The 14,191-nt window shown below is 35.7% G+C and overlaps 1 protein-coding gene across 5 annotated transcripts in view; it reads left to right on the top strand.

The window, feature by feature from the left end:
- Window positions 1-276: 276 nt before the first annotated feature.
- Window positions 277-14,191, top strand: part of ct (homeobox protein, cut) — a 144,798-nt gene continuing 130,883 nt past the window's right edge. For 3 of the 5 annotated variants that reach the window (XM_077430792.1, XM_077430791.1, XM_077430789.1), the window contains exons 1-2: window positions 281-673; window positions 10,751-11,008. In XM_077430792.1, coding sequence (XP_077286918.1) covers window positions 10,886-11,008 — 123 coding nt within the window. In that variant the 5' untranslated portion in view covers window positions 281-673; window positions 10,751-10,885. Of the gene's footprint in view, window positions 674-10,750; window positions 11,009-14,191 lie in introns of all 5 variants that reach the window. The other 2 variants (XM_077430793.1, XM_077430790.1) reach the window with 1 other exon arrangement.

Genomic DNA, 14,191 nt, shown 5'->3' with positions numbered 1-14,191 from the left:
AGGACGAGTGTGCGGGCGCGGGGCGCGAGTGTGGGTGAGTTGAACGCGCGACGTGTCGATACCGGTCCGATATCGGGAAGCTGCACACGCGGTCCGCGATTGGCCGCCCCCACCCAACCCACCGCCAGAGCGGGACGGAGGCGCCGCGCAAAAGTGACGAAAAAACGCGACAGGGGGCGAAGGCAAGGGGGGGGCGCAAGGGAGGGGCGGGGCGTAGGCGGGGCCGCGGGGGCAGAGCCGCCTCTCCCCACTACCGACCGTCACCGGCGACTCCACAGCCAGTGCCGCGACGAGAGCCGCGGACTCCGCACGCATCGCGACTACAGCGCGTCGCACACACGCGTCCACACACGCACGCACACACACACACACACACACCCCGACGTATCGACGAATCAGTGCGATCGATTGTGACACCTACAACCCCCCACCACCCACCCTTCGATTGTTTCCGCGATCGACTATATATACAAACAAAAAAAAAAAAAAAAACGTTCACGCACGTGTTACCGTCCGAGTATTTTTTTTTATATATAAATTTTCACGAGTGGTGTGTGTGACGATATTATCTACATAGTGAATAGTGTGCCGCTGATAAACAATCCCTCAATCGACTCTGCGACCCACTGCTACCCACTACTTGCTCTTCACTGCTCTGCAAGACGTTGGGCAGGTTAGTTATAGTGTGATATCTGGTCGTGTTGTTGATATATACTTGAGAAAAGTTATTTAAGTTAAAAAAAAAAAAAAAATCCCCGGTGAAAATCTATGTGTGTGCACAGTGTGTTTTTGTTGACTTTTTACAGTGCAAGTGTATGACATTTTTTCTGCGAAATATTTATCTATATATCTAAGTTAATTGCTCGTGATGACGATCGATTTTATTTTGACCGTAGTAATATTTTACAACTATGATTATTATTTGTTTGAACGCGATACAATTTAGCTCGTAATAAATAACACAAAGTGGCGTAAGCAATGCGTGTGTGCGTCGTAAACAACATATAAATAAACAAATAAACACACCGATTTTTAATCAATTCACGTTCAATTCAAATGTTTATAAAGTTTATAAAGAATTGTCGACGAATATATGTATATATATATAATCTAATGTATAATTTCGAAAGAGACTTTGTATGAAATTATATGCTTTATAATATAATTATAATATTTGGTTCGTAGAATCCGTGGTGTTAAATTCAAAATAAAAAAATAAAAAAACAAATGAATATTAAAATACACTAAAAATAAAATAAAACTATTCGAATAAATTTAATCAAATGTTTACTATTAGATTGGCCGTGTTTAGGCGGTTTATATTGCGAATATCTACCGAACGAAGCCGGGTAAAACCACTATAATTTTTTTTGAAGTGTTGAATTTTATGATTTATGCATAAAATTACTTTACTCTTGCTTTTTATGTGTGTATGTAGTATCTTCCGTTTATAAATTCATGAACGATTCGTACACATATACGAGTGCAATTATGTTTTATAATTGTAACATAGTAAAATCGTTGTTCTAAACCACGTTTACAATATGCAAAACTGACACGCTACGTGTTGGCTTCGAGTTAGCCGGTTAATTTTGTATAATATTTAGTTGTTAGTTCGGCATAATAATGAAGTAATGATACGTTTGATCCGAAAATATGCAACATGGTATTAGAAAGTAGGTGTTTTTTTTTATTTTTGTTTTTTGGGGGTTTTTACAATCGAAGTGTTGTTTAATATTAATCGAGTTTAATTGGCCCTAAAATGAACGATATCATTTTTCATATCTTGGTTAAATTTTGACGGTTTATGTACGCCAGGATGTGGTTTTTAGTTTTGCAAATAGCCTTGATTTTTTTTTTTCGTTCAAATGACTATTAGTCGATATGATATCGAATCGTTGTTTTATTTTTCGACTTAACTTAGTGTGCGATATGTGTTCAAAATTCAATACGTTTTTATTTTATTTAGATAGGTTCGTTTTATAATTTATTTTTACACTGACGATCGGTGTCATTTATATCTTTGCCATAGATATCAATAAAAAAAAATCAATTCTCACAGTGTCGAGCGCTTTTCGAACCGATCAGCAATTTACTAGAGATAAGAACCATTACTTTCGTAGAATCGGTAATGTAAAACCTGTCTCAAGAATTACACACGTATCTAATTCGATAATATTTCACCATTTGATCGAAGTATCAACCGGGCAATATTTTATGATATTTTTTCAATAGATTTCACTGCGTTGGCGAATCGCAACACCACTATCCCGATAATAATCTCGCATTGTATAATAGCGTGTATCGCATTACTGCAAATCCAGTATTTAAATAAGTATAATATTACGAGTTCGGCACGGACGTCAGTGATTAATTTTTTTGCAAGTCGATCGATTCGAATTTCGATATTTTTGCATTCGGCGAGACGATTTTGTGTCATTCAAATGTCAAAAATGGTGTGTCGTCAATGAGGAAATGCGAGTTTGTCATTGTTTTGAGTCGCTTCGTACACAAACGGTTACGTTATTCGGCGTGAGCCGTGCACTTGCGTAAACGAGGAACAGTGTTTGTTCAAAAAAACTTGTCATTGTTTTCCAGTGAAATATTTTAATTGTTTTTGTGCAACACCAAATGTCGTTTGTCGCGCCCGACCCATTGCAATTTTGTATTACGTGTATTATAAACGCATAGGTGTAATTATTTTCGTTCGTGTATTCACTCTGGTATAGATAAATATTTCGCAGTAAATTTCTAGTTCACTTGACGATTTTGTTTTGTATCATCAATATGCATTTCAGCAAATTATGTGCAATGAAGTTCGACTGTGTGTATGTGTTCATCATCCGTGAATTATGCATGCTCTTGTTTGCCAAGAAGATATCTAAGTATCTCTGAATGGTTTCCAATTTGTACTTTGGAAAGTTTGTGCTCTCCTCGATAGGAAACTCTTCAATAGTTAATAAGTGTAGGTTAATATTTTCAAGCTTTGATTTATTTTGTTATAATTTTGTGTTAATTTATACATAAATGTGTATTTTATTTAGTGTGCTTGTCACTCACTTACAAAATAGAATATCTGTGAAAATTCTTTGATTCCTATTAGAACTTTCCAACTTAACTTTCCTATCTAGTTTGACATAGAAATTTTCTTATTGGTGTAAATTTATTTAAATTAAATTAATTTAGTTTATTTTCTGATATATTAAAAAAAAAATCGATGCATTGATTTTTTTTTAAGTGTAGTTTAAAATTTACCAAGAACACATTTTAATGTTATTTATAATTTTTCAATTTCATTTCTATATAAATTTTTGGTTATAAAATAAAAGTAGACTTATACTCAAAGCTTAGAATTTGAATAGTGTACATCTAAAAAGTAAACTCTTTACTGTAATTTAAAGTGTATTAATTATATTCCGAGTATATTTCTAATATGTTCATACATCACTTATTAAATTAGGGTGATTTTTCTCACTACTGAGATAAGTAAGATTAAAAATTTTTTAGAAGTGTATTTTATATATGTATATATATAATATACCTGTGCAAATTTCATATAAAATCTTTTTAAAATAAACTGAATGACAAAAAATATATTTTGTAGAATGTAATGAAAAAGTTAGTATTATTTTTTTTACCTCAAAATGAGTCCCCGATATTTTTTTTGTCACTCTCACCAAGACGTCTCCGTTCTGTTCAAGTTGAATGATTGATATTTTGATAATAACAATTTATTCATCTTCACACAAATCACTTTGGCGTGCTCGCTTTCATACGAACGCAAAAGAATCGTACGAATGGAAAACGTGAAGTAACAACAAATCTCTACACGTACATATATAATGCATAGAGTTTGGCGAAAATCTAGGTGTGCAAACGGGCGTTAAGCTACCCGTGGGAGTTCGTATTGGATCGCTCTCTCATATATCTCGATATCTCCGCTTTGAAAAATGGTTTAGGCAGTGCACACGAAACACAGATTGATTGTGTGATTGCGAGATGACAAATTGATTCTGAAGACATGACACGCTGTCGTCGCGGTCGCCAGGTGGCGGGGGCGAACGACGCGAAAATTCCACGATAATCGCGAGGCCCCACAGTTTGACAATCAGCGGAAGTGGCCCGAGATCGTCCCCAGGGCCGCACTCGTCGCATTGTCGTCTCGGGCAGATTATCGCCCGATTTCAGCTGGAACCGAACGCCGTTTAATTTTGGACTCGGGACGCAGATGAAATAAAAAGCCGAAATGTGTATCCAAAATGGCGACAGTTTCCTGTTCTCGGGAACGATCCGGGACGCCGATACGAGTACGGATTTTCAATGGGGTGAGATGAACTTCACTCCGAATGACTAATGACGCCGGCCGAATATTAAACTTAAAAATAATACTGCCGAACCAACAAACTCAAAAAGTCGTATAAATTATAGCACTGAGCACTTCCTGATCTTGATATCTATATACATGCATACATATATACCTACATATTTCAATTATACATTTGCTGGACCGATAACTGAGCCAGAAGATCAGTAGGGATTCGATCTTCTGCAAAAATCAGAAAATGTTTCGAGTATTTGTTTATATATAGATATATTTTTTTATATACCGTCTATTTTTTTTTCTATTGCCTATTGCTATCAAAATTCCATGGGAAACTAAACAGACAGTAAAATTGTTTATCGTGATGAAATAGCAATGCTAGAAATCTATAATATAATAGTATGCATTTATGTATACATAAAATTATACATTTAGTACGCATGGATTGCTTATATGTATATAATATGTATGTAATATATTTAATTAGAATCTTGGTGTGTATTCACGATACCATTACATCGTTGGTTCACAACGTGGGTCGTAACCTCATTCAAGGTCGTAAAGTTACTCACCAGGGTCATAATAGGTCACGATATTAATTTATTTTAATTAAATTTGAATTAGAATTTTTATCTAGTTACAGATCAGATTCTCGTTATTTGTTAAGTTTTCCCGAGGATATCCATGTGTGTGAAAATTTCATAAGTGATTTATTGATTGTGACTAAAATATTTATTGAAATTTACGTTCATATCATTTTTAATTAGACAAGAGTGTTCATTTTCAGTTTCAAATGAAAGAATACTTAAAAAAAAAAGCAATTAAACAGTTTGTCATTCGAACCCCAACTGCATAACATCCTCCCGCATATGGCGATAGATTATAATTATTGTATATGTCCTCTTTTTATGCGTGTATAAAGGGAGTAGGCGAAGTGTTTATCCTGTCATCGGGATTATAAAAGGCGAAGAAGTTTATATGTTTTTTACGAGTTCAACCGTTGCATGGAATGACGAATGTTCTACGAGTTTAATGAACCTCCGCAACTGAAACAGTGAGCTCCTTCAAAACGACAAAAAAATATCGAACACATTAGAAAGGGAGAAGATCCCGAGGGTAGGGAATCATCGACTGAAAGGAGCCGAGGAAAAAAAGTACATATCTACAGGGAAAGAAGGACCGTTTTGTATAACTGAAAACACATGTGCTTAGAGATGTGGGAGATACATCGAGACGAATAATGATTTGTGAAGAGCCGAGGAGACATAACCGAACGGATAAAATAAAATACAGCTGCCGACACAAAAAGTGTCCTTTTTTTAAAGAAAAAAAAATAGAATTAAAAGAAACACATGCACACAAAGGTGGCGACGATTCCTAAGAAATGCAATGCATGCATATTATAATGCACGAGTTAAATCGCTTAATCGATCCGATGCACTTACAATGCGCCAACAACTACCACAACCTATTATTATTGTATCACGTGGGGAATAAATATAAATCGCCTACTATGTGTGTTCGTACATTGATTTCGCCCAGACGAGTCTTTGCGCATCCGATTAGATGCAAATTAATACATATTCGCGACACGCACACCCGTACTCGAAGAATACAAACTACAAACGAGGAAAATCTACAAATTTTCATACAATCCAGATCAATAGCACCACACGGTATCACACACACACATATGTATATAGTACCTGGGTGCTACAAACAAATTTCACTTTTACAATACCGTAAGATTTTCATCTTCATATCTTGTCTCCAATGTCGGTTGAGGCTTAACCACAAAATCCCTTCACAGTTAACTGATCTTATACGACGCCGTAAAATCACGTATGCCCCCACACACACACTAATTCGAGGATTTCATTAGCCTAAAAGTCTTCTTACTTTAAAAATTATGGTAGTCTTACACACACAAGTATATGTACAACACAGCTTTGAGATAAATGTGCATAGGAGACCATTTAAGAGGACCTTTCTTGTAGGGGCTATTCATAATGCGGCTACCGACTACGTCCATTCAATAACGAGTTTTAGAGATGATACTGTTTATATACAGAGGCAATGCCCATTCAATCGGAATATTTATCATTCGGGATAGTTTTTGTGCACTTTTTCTCCGATGCTTCTCCTTTCGGATGATATTTACTATTAATTAATTATTGCCGTATCTTTGAATGGATGCTGCTAGTGAATAGCGTTCTGTTATTTTAAGACTAGTCTCCGAATGTTCAACAGCTAAGTATAACGAACGTAAATAAATAACCAAAAAAGAAAACGAACAAAAAAAAAACGGTTCGCGTCCAAAGAGACCGCCATACATCATTACCGACATTATTTGTAATAAGCGTATAGCTTTCGTTAATTACGAACGTAGCACAGAAGCACAAGTGTATACATTTTCACGTGTTTGTTTATTTTTGAACGTCTTCGAGATCTATCTTAGCACTTGTTCAATTAAATTTATGTTTTTGAATATTTATTATAATCAAAACTAATTGAGTATTTTAATCGATCAAGTTTTTTCGGTGTATAGTTTGTGCGGTCACATACATTCTTAGTTGTAGGACACGAGTCTGGTGGCTAAGGGGAGAACCGCATCGTGGGGGGATTAAATTATGTTATTTCTAGAGTGGCATTCTCGTTTCTATATTGTGTGCTATTGAATTTAGTATTTATATACGTGTACGTAGTAAAAAAATATGCTTAAATCTTAAGTTAGAGCGCGGGGGAGGCTAGTCTTTGACGTAAAATCGAAATTAATGCCACCGAACGACTTTTCTAATAACTTACGAGAGCTTCATGTAAACGATTGTGAGCGCTTTTAAATTTTTTCTGTTTTAAATAGGCCCGTAAATTATTGCATTTTTGACGGCTAATATTGCTTATATTGTTTTTGAATATAAATATGTCTTTTTGAAATAAATTCCTCTATTTGCGAACGTACTTGAATCGTTGCCTCATTTTTTGATTGCCTCATTTTAAATGTGATTTGATTTTTGATTTGTATTTTTTTGTTATTATTATATTATTCGCGTGTTTTGAGAGGTTCTTGTCGACACGCATTCGTAATTATATTACAAAATTGACTTCCGAAAAGGGAGTCAAATTTTGATAATGAAAAGTCATCCGTTCCTTTTGTCTATTATGAGTTTAATAAAATTAAAAAATAATATAATTAGTAATTTTAAATATAATTTAGAATATTTGTTGAAAAATTTGACCTTTCACGGTCAACTTCAATGTAGAAAAATCTATGGTTAAGGTTTATATGTATATATTTTTTCGTTTCGTTTATGTCTCAATTTTCATTAAAAAGCCTGTCTACAAAAAAAGTCGTCCGCTTAAACATTATAGCAGGGATGGGGTAAAATAAAGTTCATAATCGATATTCAGTTCAAGCTATCAATTTAACCCGGTTCTACTACCTAAATGTCATTATTACCGTCAGACTCGGATGACTTCTTTACGACTAACCGTTTGACGCATCGCACGGTTAAAATTAACTGATCGTCACATGCAACCGGCCGATCAGCTACAACCCTTCCGACCGATCGTCTCCACACCCACCCCAACCTTAAAAAGCTAGACACGGACTGAGGAGGGGGTGGGGTAATAAATTGCCAAACATATATTTTATATTGTCTACTGGCAACCTAACGAAATCGTATCTTCGATTGAAATCACGATACCATAGTCTCGAGTGGCAGGGGAGAATCCGCCACCCTCTCCTAAGTCCCCCCCCCCCTACGCCACCTCAGAACTATTCCATCCCTAGAATTTGAATAATCGTTAGAAAAACGCAGGGGAACAAATGGAATAGAAAAATGTAGTAAAAAAGACCAAAGAAGGAGTTTGAGAGTGGGGGAGGGGAGGTTTTTGATATCGGCAATCACGTCAAACTGGAAAAAAATGAGAAAAACTTCCAATAAAATTGTACAACACGATATTTTATAATAAATGTCTCGATGGAAGTGGAAACCGATTTTTTACGGTTTTAGGGGGTATACGGTTGGTTGCCTTGGACACGTGCCCCAATAAAACTTATAACTTCTTTTACTGCTAGCCGATACGTTCCGAAACTCGATCGTATATCTGAAAAAATAGAAATAAAATATACCTATGCCGAATCGCATGTACGATGCATTTAATTGTAGAGTCGAATAGGAATAGATTCGCGTGTCGGATTCGGACGAAAAATTTACATTAAACGAAACAAAAAGAGCCGCGGTGTAAAAGTTACGAATTAATAACATACGCGGGTATTGCGAGCGTAATTCGAGTCGGTTTGGTGATTTTTGATTTCACTGTCGAAAATTGAAATAAGATTCAGATAATGCGTAATGAATTATTATAACGATACTAATAATCCGTACAAGAATCTAATTAAAAATTTTATATCGGGAATATTATCTTGACATGTTTACGGCCGTTCATCAAGCACTAATTTAACTGCGCGCTCCTGCAGGGTTGTTTTCACGATTTATTTTTAACACTTTTTCTCAAGTTATCAATATTATATTTTATATATAATATAAGAATGTGTGTTTTATTTTTATTTTATATTAAAAAAATGTTGAAAATGCTAAAATCAAATAAATTATGAGCGATCGAAGAGCGCCGATCGCATATCGCCTCAGGCGCCTCCACAGCATTTGTTAAGTCGCCTTATCAAACCCGGCGGCCCCCAAACTGGGGGGCGCGTTCTAGGGGTGACCGTTGACAGGCCGGCACGCGAGCACCCCCACCCACCGCCCACTCGTACAACCCAAACCCGAAACAGGTGAAACCGGCCCGATCCATCCGACATCGTTTAACCCCCGCGAACTTATCGATTCCCGTCACCATATTTCACCGTGCATTATTTCGTACAATTTTTATTTTCATTTTTTTTTTTTATTGTACTTTCCACCCCGTTCTTCGACTTCCTTTCGGTCATCAAATGAACACCGGAGTCACGGAAGGGGATTGTGTCAAGAACCGAACCCCCCCCTCCTTCTTTCTACGGCCGAGGGTAGCGAAGATCGTTCGGGCCGATACAGGCTACTGTAATTTATCGATATACCACCCACCCAACTCCTCCCAGACCCCTTCGAGCTTGGCTTAGATGGCCGGTCAAGCGTGTATGAGAGGTGGGAGGATGGGGTGGTGGCTAACTATGCGCTTGAATTTGTTCGATCGGACCGAAAAGAACGCTTATCGATGTGAATTATAATAAGAGATGCTATCGCCACTCTATCGTGCGTTCTTCGATTTATTATATTCGTGGAAAGAAAATCAAAGTGGCATCCACGCAACTTTTCACTTTGTCCACATGCCAAGTGCTAATAAATAAACCTTTGGAACACTTCGGACGAACATAAACAAGCTGTGCCCGTTTTTTCAATGTTACATATTTAAATTTCCCACTAATTTGATACGTTGATATCTATTACATGTCTTATGAAGAATTATATTTGTTTAGCAATTAAATAGATTTTTTTTTTATATAAACCCAATTCATTTTACTATTAATAAAATTCCATAATCCAAAACATTACTTTCCTTAAATTTACTTAAAATTCTAGAAGTTACAATTAGTTCAAATGTAATAATAAGCAAGTCCTTTGAGAAAAGATGCAATGGAATCATTTAGACCTGACCTCAACTTGACGATATGATTAAATAAAAAATATATAGAAGTACACGAAATGAAAATACCGAAATTGCATAAAAAAACTTGCGGACTGACTGTAAATCATCAAAGTCAATTAATAATTATTGGTTCCAAGCGTCATTCTTCTCATATTAGATGATTGTATGAGTATATCGTTAAAAAACATATGTAAATATGTATATAAAATCAGGCCAATTTTTATTTCATTTTTATTTTACAAAGCTATATACCAGGAAGGCCTAACAGGTAGACCCCAATGCGCCTTCCTAGTCAATTAATTACAAACATTGCAACATTTTTACTACATAAATCACTGTATTTCGAGAGGCTGAACAACACGAAATTAACAATTTAATTAATCCATAGAGACATCTATGGATTTAGACTTGTACATACATTTTTACATATTGTACATAAATCAAATTCAGATATTTGTGACATGCCGGGTGGTATGATTTTTGCCAATTTGATAGAGGAACCGTTTCAACGATGACATCAGATAAATTGGCAAACTCTGATAAGAAACGATCGACATGGAGTCACAAATGTCCAAGCCTGACCAGCAATGCTGGATCGAACCCGGTAACCTCTCGGAGCTAAACATAAACGCAACCACTGAGCCAAAATATATATGTACATATATAGAATTTCTTTAATTGGTAGTTTTACTCGCGTTTCAACTCTACAAGCCCTCACATGAGGCCGCCAACCCATTCGAATGAGTATTTATTTTTGTATTAACATTTTTTTGTCTGTTTCAGATGTTTAGCCGGTGTTCGATGATGGTATGAGAGTTCGTGCACGATGGCGGCCGTAATAAGCGGCCAGGGGTGTTAAAATAGAGGCTCGCGAGCCCCATCACGGCCTACGTCGGCGGAGAGGGCGCCGGGGCGCGAATGCAGCCCACGGGGGCCGCGGCCCTGCCGCCCGCCCACGACATTGAGCCCCACGCCATTCACTCTATGGACTGGCTCTTCAAAAGGGAGAAGATCTACCTTCTGGCACAGTTCTGGCAACAGGTGAGTCTCCTCTCTCGCGCACTCAACTCACCTGCACACCTCCGACCCTGTCCCCCACCCCCACCCCCCCTTCCGTTCGCTCGCTCCTAAAATCGCATTAAAAATTCAGACAGGTGCAAGGGATTGGATTGTGGTGATTTTGTTGTGTTATGGAATATCTACAGGTGTATATATACATTTGTACGTATGTATGTACATACATATCTTGATTTTTAAATGCTTTTTATTATTACTAAATCATGTTCACAATACATCTTATATATATATTATAATAGCTACTGATCTACTGATCATTTTTTATTTTACCTATTTAATTTAATTTTTTTAATAATCATAGTATTATATTATTCTAATGTTAATGTACAGTATAATAGGAAAAAGAGGTCAAAAACTAATTTACAAGTATGTACATATGTACGATCGATTGCATATATAAAATGTGCATTGTTTTTATCGCATTTTGGCATAGTTTATGGCCACGTTTTGCACTAGGAAAGATTATGTACATACTGGATAAAATCTTCATATATTTTTTTTTTGTATTCATACACATATATTACTTTTGTATTTGTAAATATATAAATAGGTTTTACATCAAATTTTAAAACTTTTGAGGATGGCAGATAAATCTTTTTTCAATAGTGAATTGTGTGTAGTGGCAAAATTATTATTTCGAATGACTATCTATCTATATATTGTATGCATATATAATATGTATGTACCTTAGGCCGGAGTGAAAAACACGATTTTCGGATTTCCGTCGATAGATAAACGCTACATATAAATAATCATTGATTTTCATCAATGTCCTTTGTCTCCAACCAATTGATTCATCTCGACAAAAATGAAAAAAGTGGGGTTTTGGCATCTACTTTTTTGGAATGGAATTTAAAATTTTGAATTTTATGTTCAATTTAAAAGTCTCTCAACGATTTTTATTTTCAAAATCATCATTAATCACGGGAACATGAAAAATATGTCGATTTATGAAAATAACGCTTTCCTTATTGAGTTAAACGATGACTTTGGATTCTCGTTAATCAGTCACAACCTATCATAATCGACCCAATTAAACTACAGATAATATGTATATCATTTATTTATTGTTGAAATACTCCAAAAATTATAACTTTTCTCGAAACACAGATATATGAATAACCTTTTGTCGGAATAAAACGATTTGTTGGAGGCACCATATATTGTTGATATTTACTGATATAAAATCAATGAACCATCGATGAATATCCAAAATTCACGTTTTTCGCTCTCGCCTAATGTACCTGCTTACCTTGAATTATTCTAAACATTTTGCCTCCATTTGTCAAATAATAGTATTGACGATTTGCCTGCCACCATTTATCTACTCTAATACTTTTTTTTCTTACTTTTGGTATATCAGCGATTTTGTCCAGTCATTGTGTCATCCGATGACTGGGTTTGATCACGCGAACCCGACTCGGTGGCTCGTCTCCACTACTCAGGAGGTCCGTTTCACAGTAGTCACAGCTTAACGAACCTAATCGATTTTACGAACTTCTGACGCTCATAAAAATCTCTATGCTCCATTCGAATCGCGTCAATTTATCGCCATTTCATCATTCCCATGCCAAACCAATCGAAATCATATTATTATTATTATTATATATGTACATACCTACTATATATATTTTTAATTTTCTCCCTGTCCAATTTTGAAATTTAGCTTTGTGTAATTTCGACGGTATATTTTTACATTGTGAATCGGTTGATCGATACGAAAATCTTTAATGCGATTTTAATACGATAATTGTGGCGGCGATGCTATAAATGCTGATGATTGATAATACGGAATACTTAATGCACAAAAGTACTGGAGATGTGGATAAATGATTATTGCCGTCTACAAAATAATACCTCACGTAACACGGCGTTCACAAACTATTGTACGGATGCAAACACGAACGTCATCATATTTTTCCCAGCATCGAAATATAATATTATTTTGCCAATGTAAACTTCGTTCAATTAATACACCTTGGCAATGATACAACATGAACGAAAAATGTAAAAGAAATATGTTTGCAGAATAACGAGGAAGCATTAAGTGTTCGACTTTACCCAGCGAATGATTTTCAGAACTAGATTTATTTCAGTCCGCGGAATATAAAACAACAATAAAATGCACCAAAATAATAAATGTGTGTGCTCATTTAATGGTCCATGGAATTAAATTAAGTAATTTATATATTGAAGTGAAACTTTTTTATCGCTAAGTCAAAGTCAAAATTATCATATTTTTTTAATATTAGCAAGTCTGTTGTAAAATTATTTCGATTTTTCAAACTAGAAATCAAGCGGTACTTTGAATTCGTATCTGGCCATCTCAAGTCGTAATTTGAAGTGCATAAATTATTACGATTTAGTTATGTGATTTTAATTATATTGATCACGGGCTGCAGTGCCATTCTGCGAGATGTTCATCAAGTTTCATCACATAAATCGAGAAATTATCTCGTTATAATAAACATTTTCAACGATTCGAGCTCGTCGTGAACACCCGTTGGCTATCGACCGTCTTCAATAATCATGGCCAATTACTGTGACGCATAAAAAGCGTAGATTGAAGCCAAATCTATATTTAATTATTGCTCTCCTGGCTTATTACTGATTGCCTCACCGATGGCCACTCAGACCTGAACGGATAAACACCACAAAACCCCAACAACAAACCACTCGTTTATACGATAAGCGTATCGACACTTTTATCAATAGTTTCTATACATATCCAAATATATGACCGTTTCGATAGTAACATTTTTTTTTTATATATTTAACACGTAGGCCTCGGTGTGTATATTTTTTTGTCGTTTATTAGGCGGCATCCCTAATTTGATACATTCAATCATCAATTTTTTGATATGGCAATAATTGAATCGACCATTTTAATTTCGTAACATCCGCGTCGCAATAAATCAACATCATCTTTCTGTGGATACCGCCCTGTTTATTACCGTTGTTGTTACGCCGATTGTGAGGTTTTTTTTTGTTTGCCTTAATTTATCGTCACAATTCAAAAATCGCTCTCTCACCGTCCATATGCTGTCCGAATTCCAACTTTTTTCCATGTAAAATTACCATATTATGAAATTTCGATCGAGGTCCAATCTACGCCTCGTCATAAAAGGTCATCTATTCGAAGGGGTA

The sequence above is a fragment of the Arctopsyche grandis genome, chromosome 5 (assembly GCF_051622035.1).
Source record: "Arctopsyche grandis isolate Sample6627 chromosome 5, ASM5162203v2, whole genome shotgun sequence".
Classification (NCBI taxonomy): domain Eukaryota; kingdom Metazoa; phylum Arthropoda; class Insecta; order Trichoptera; family Hydropsychidae; genus Arctopsyche; species Arctopsyche grandis.
This window is presented reverse-complemented; position numbering and strand designations above follow the sequence as displayed.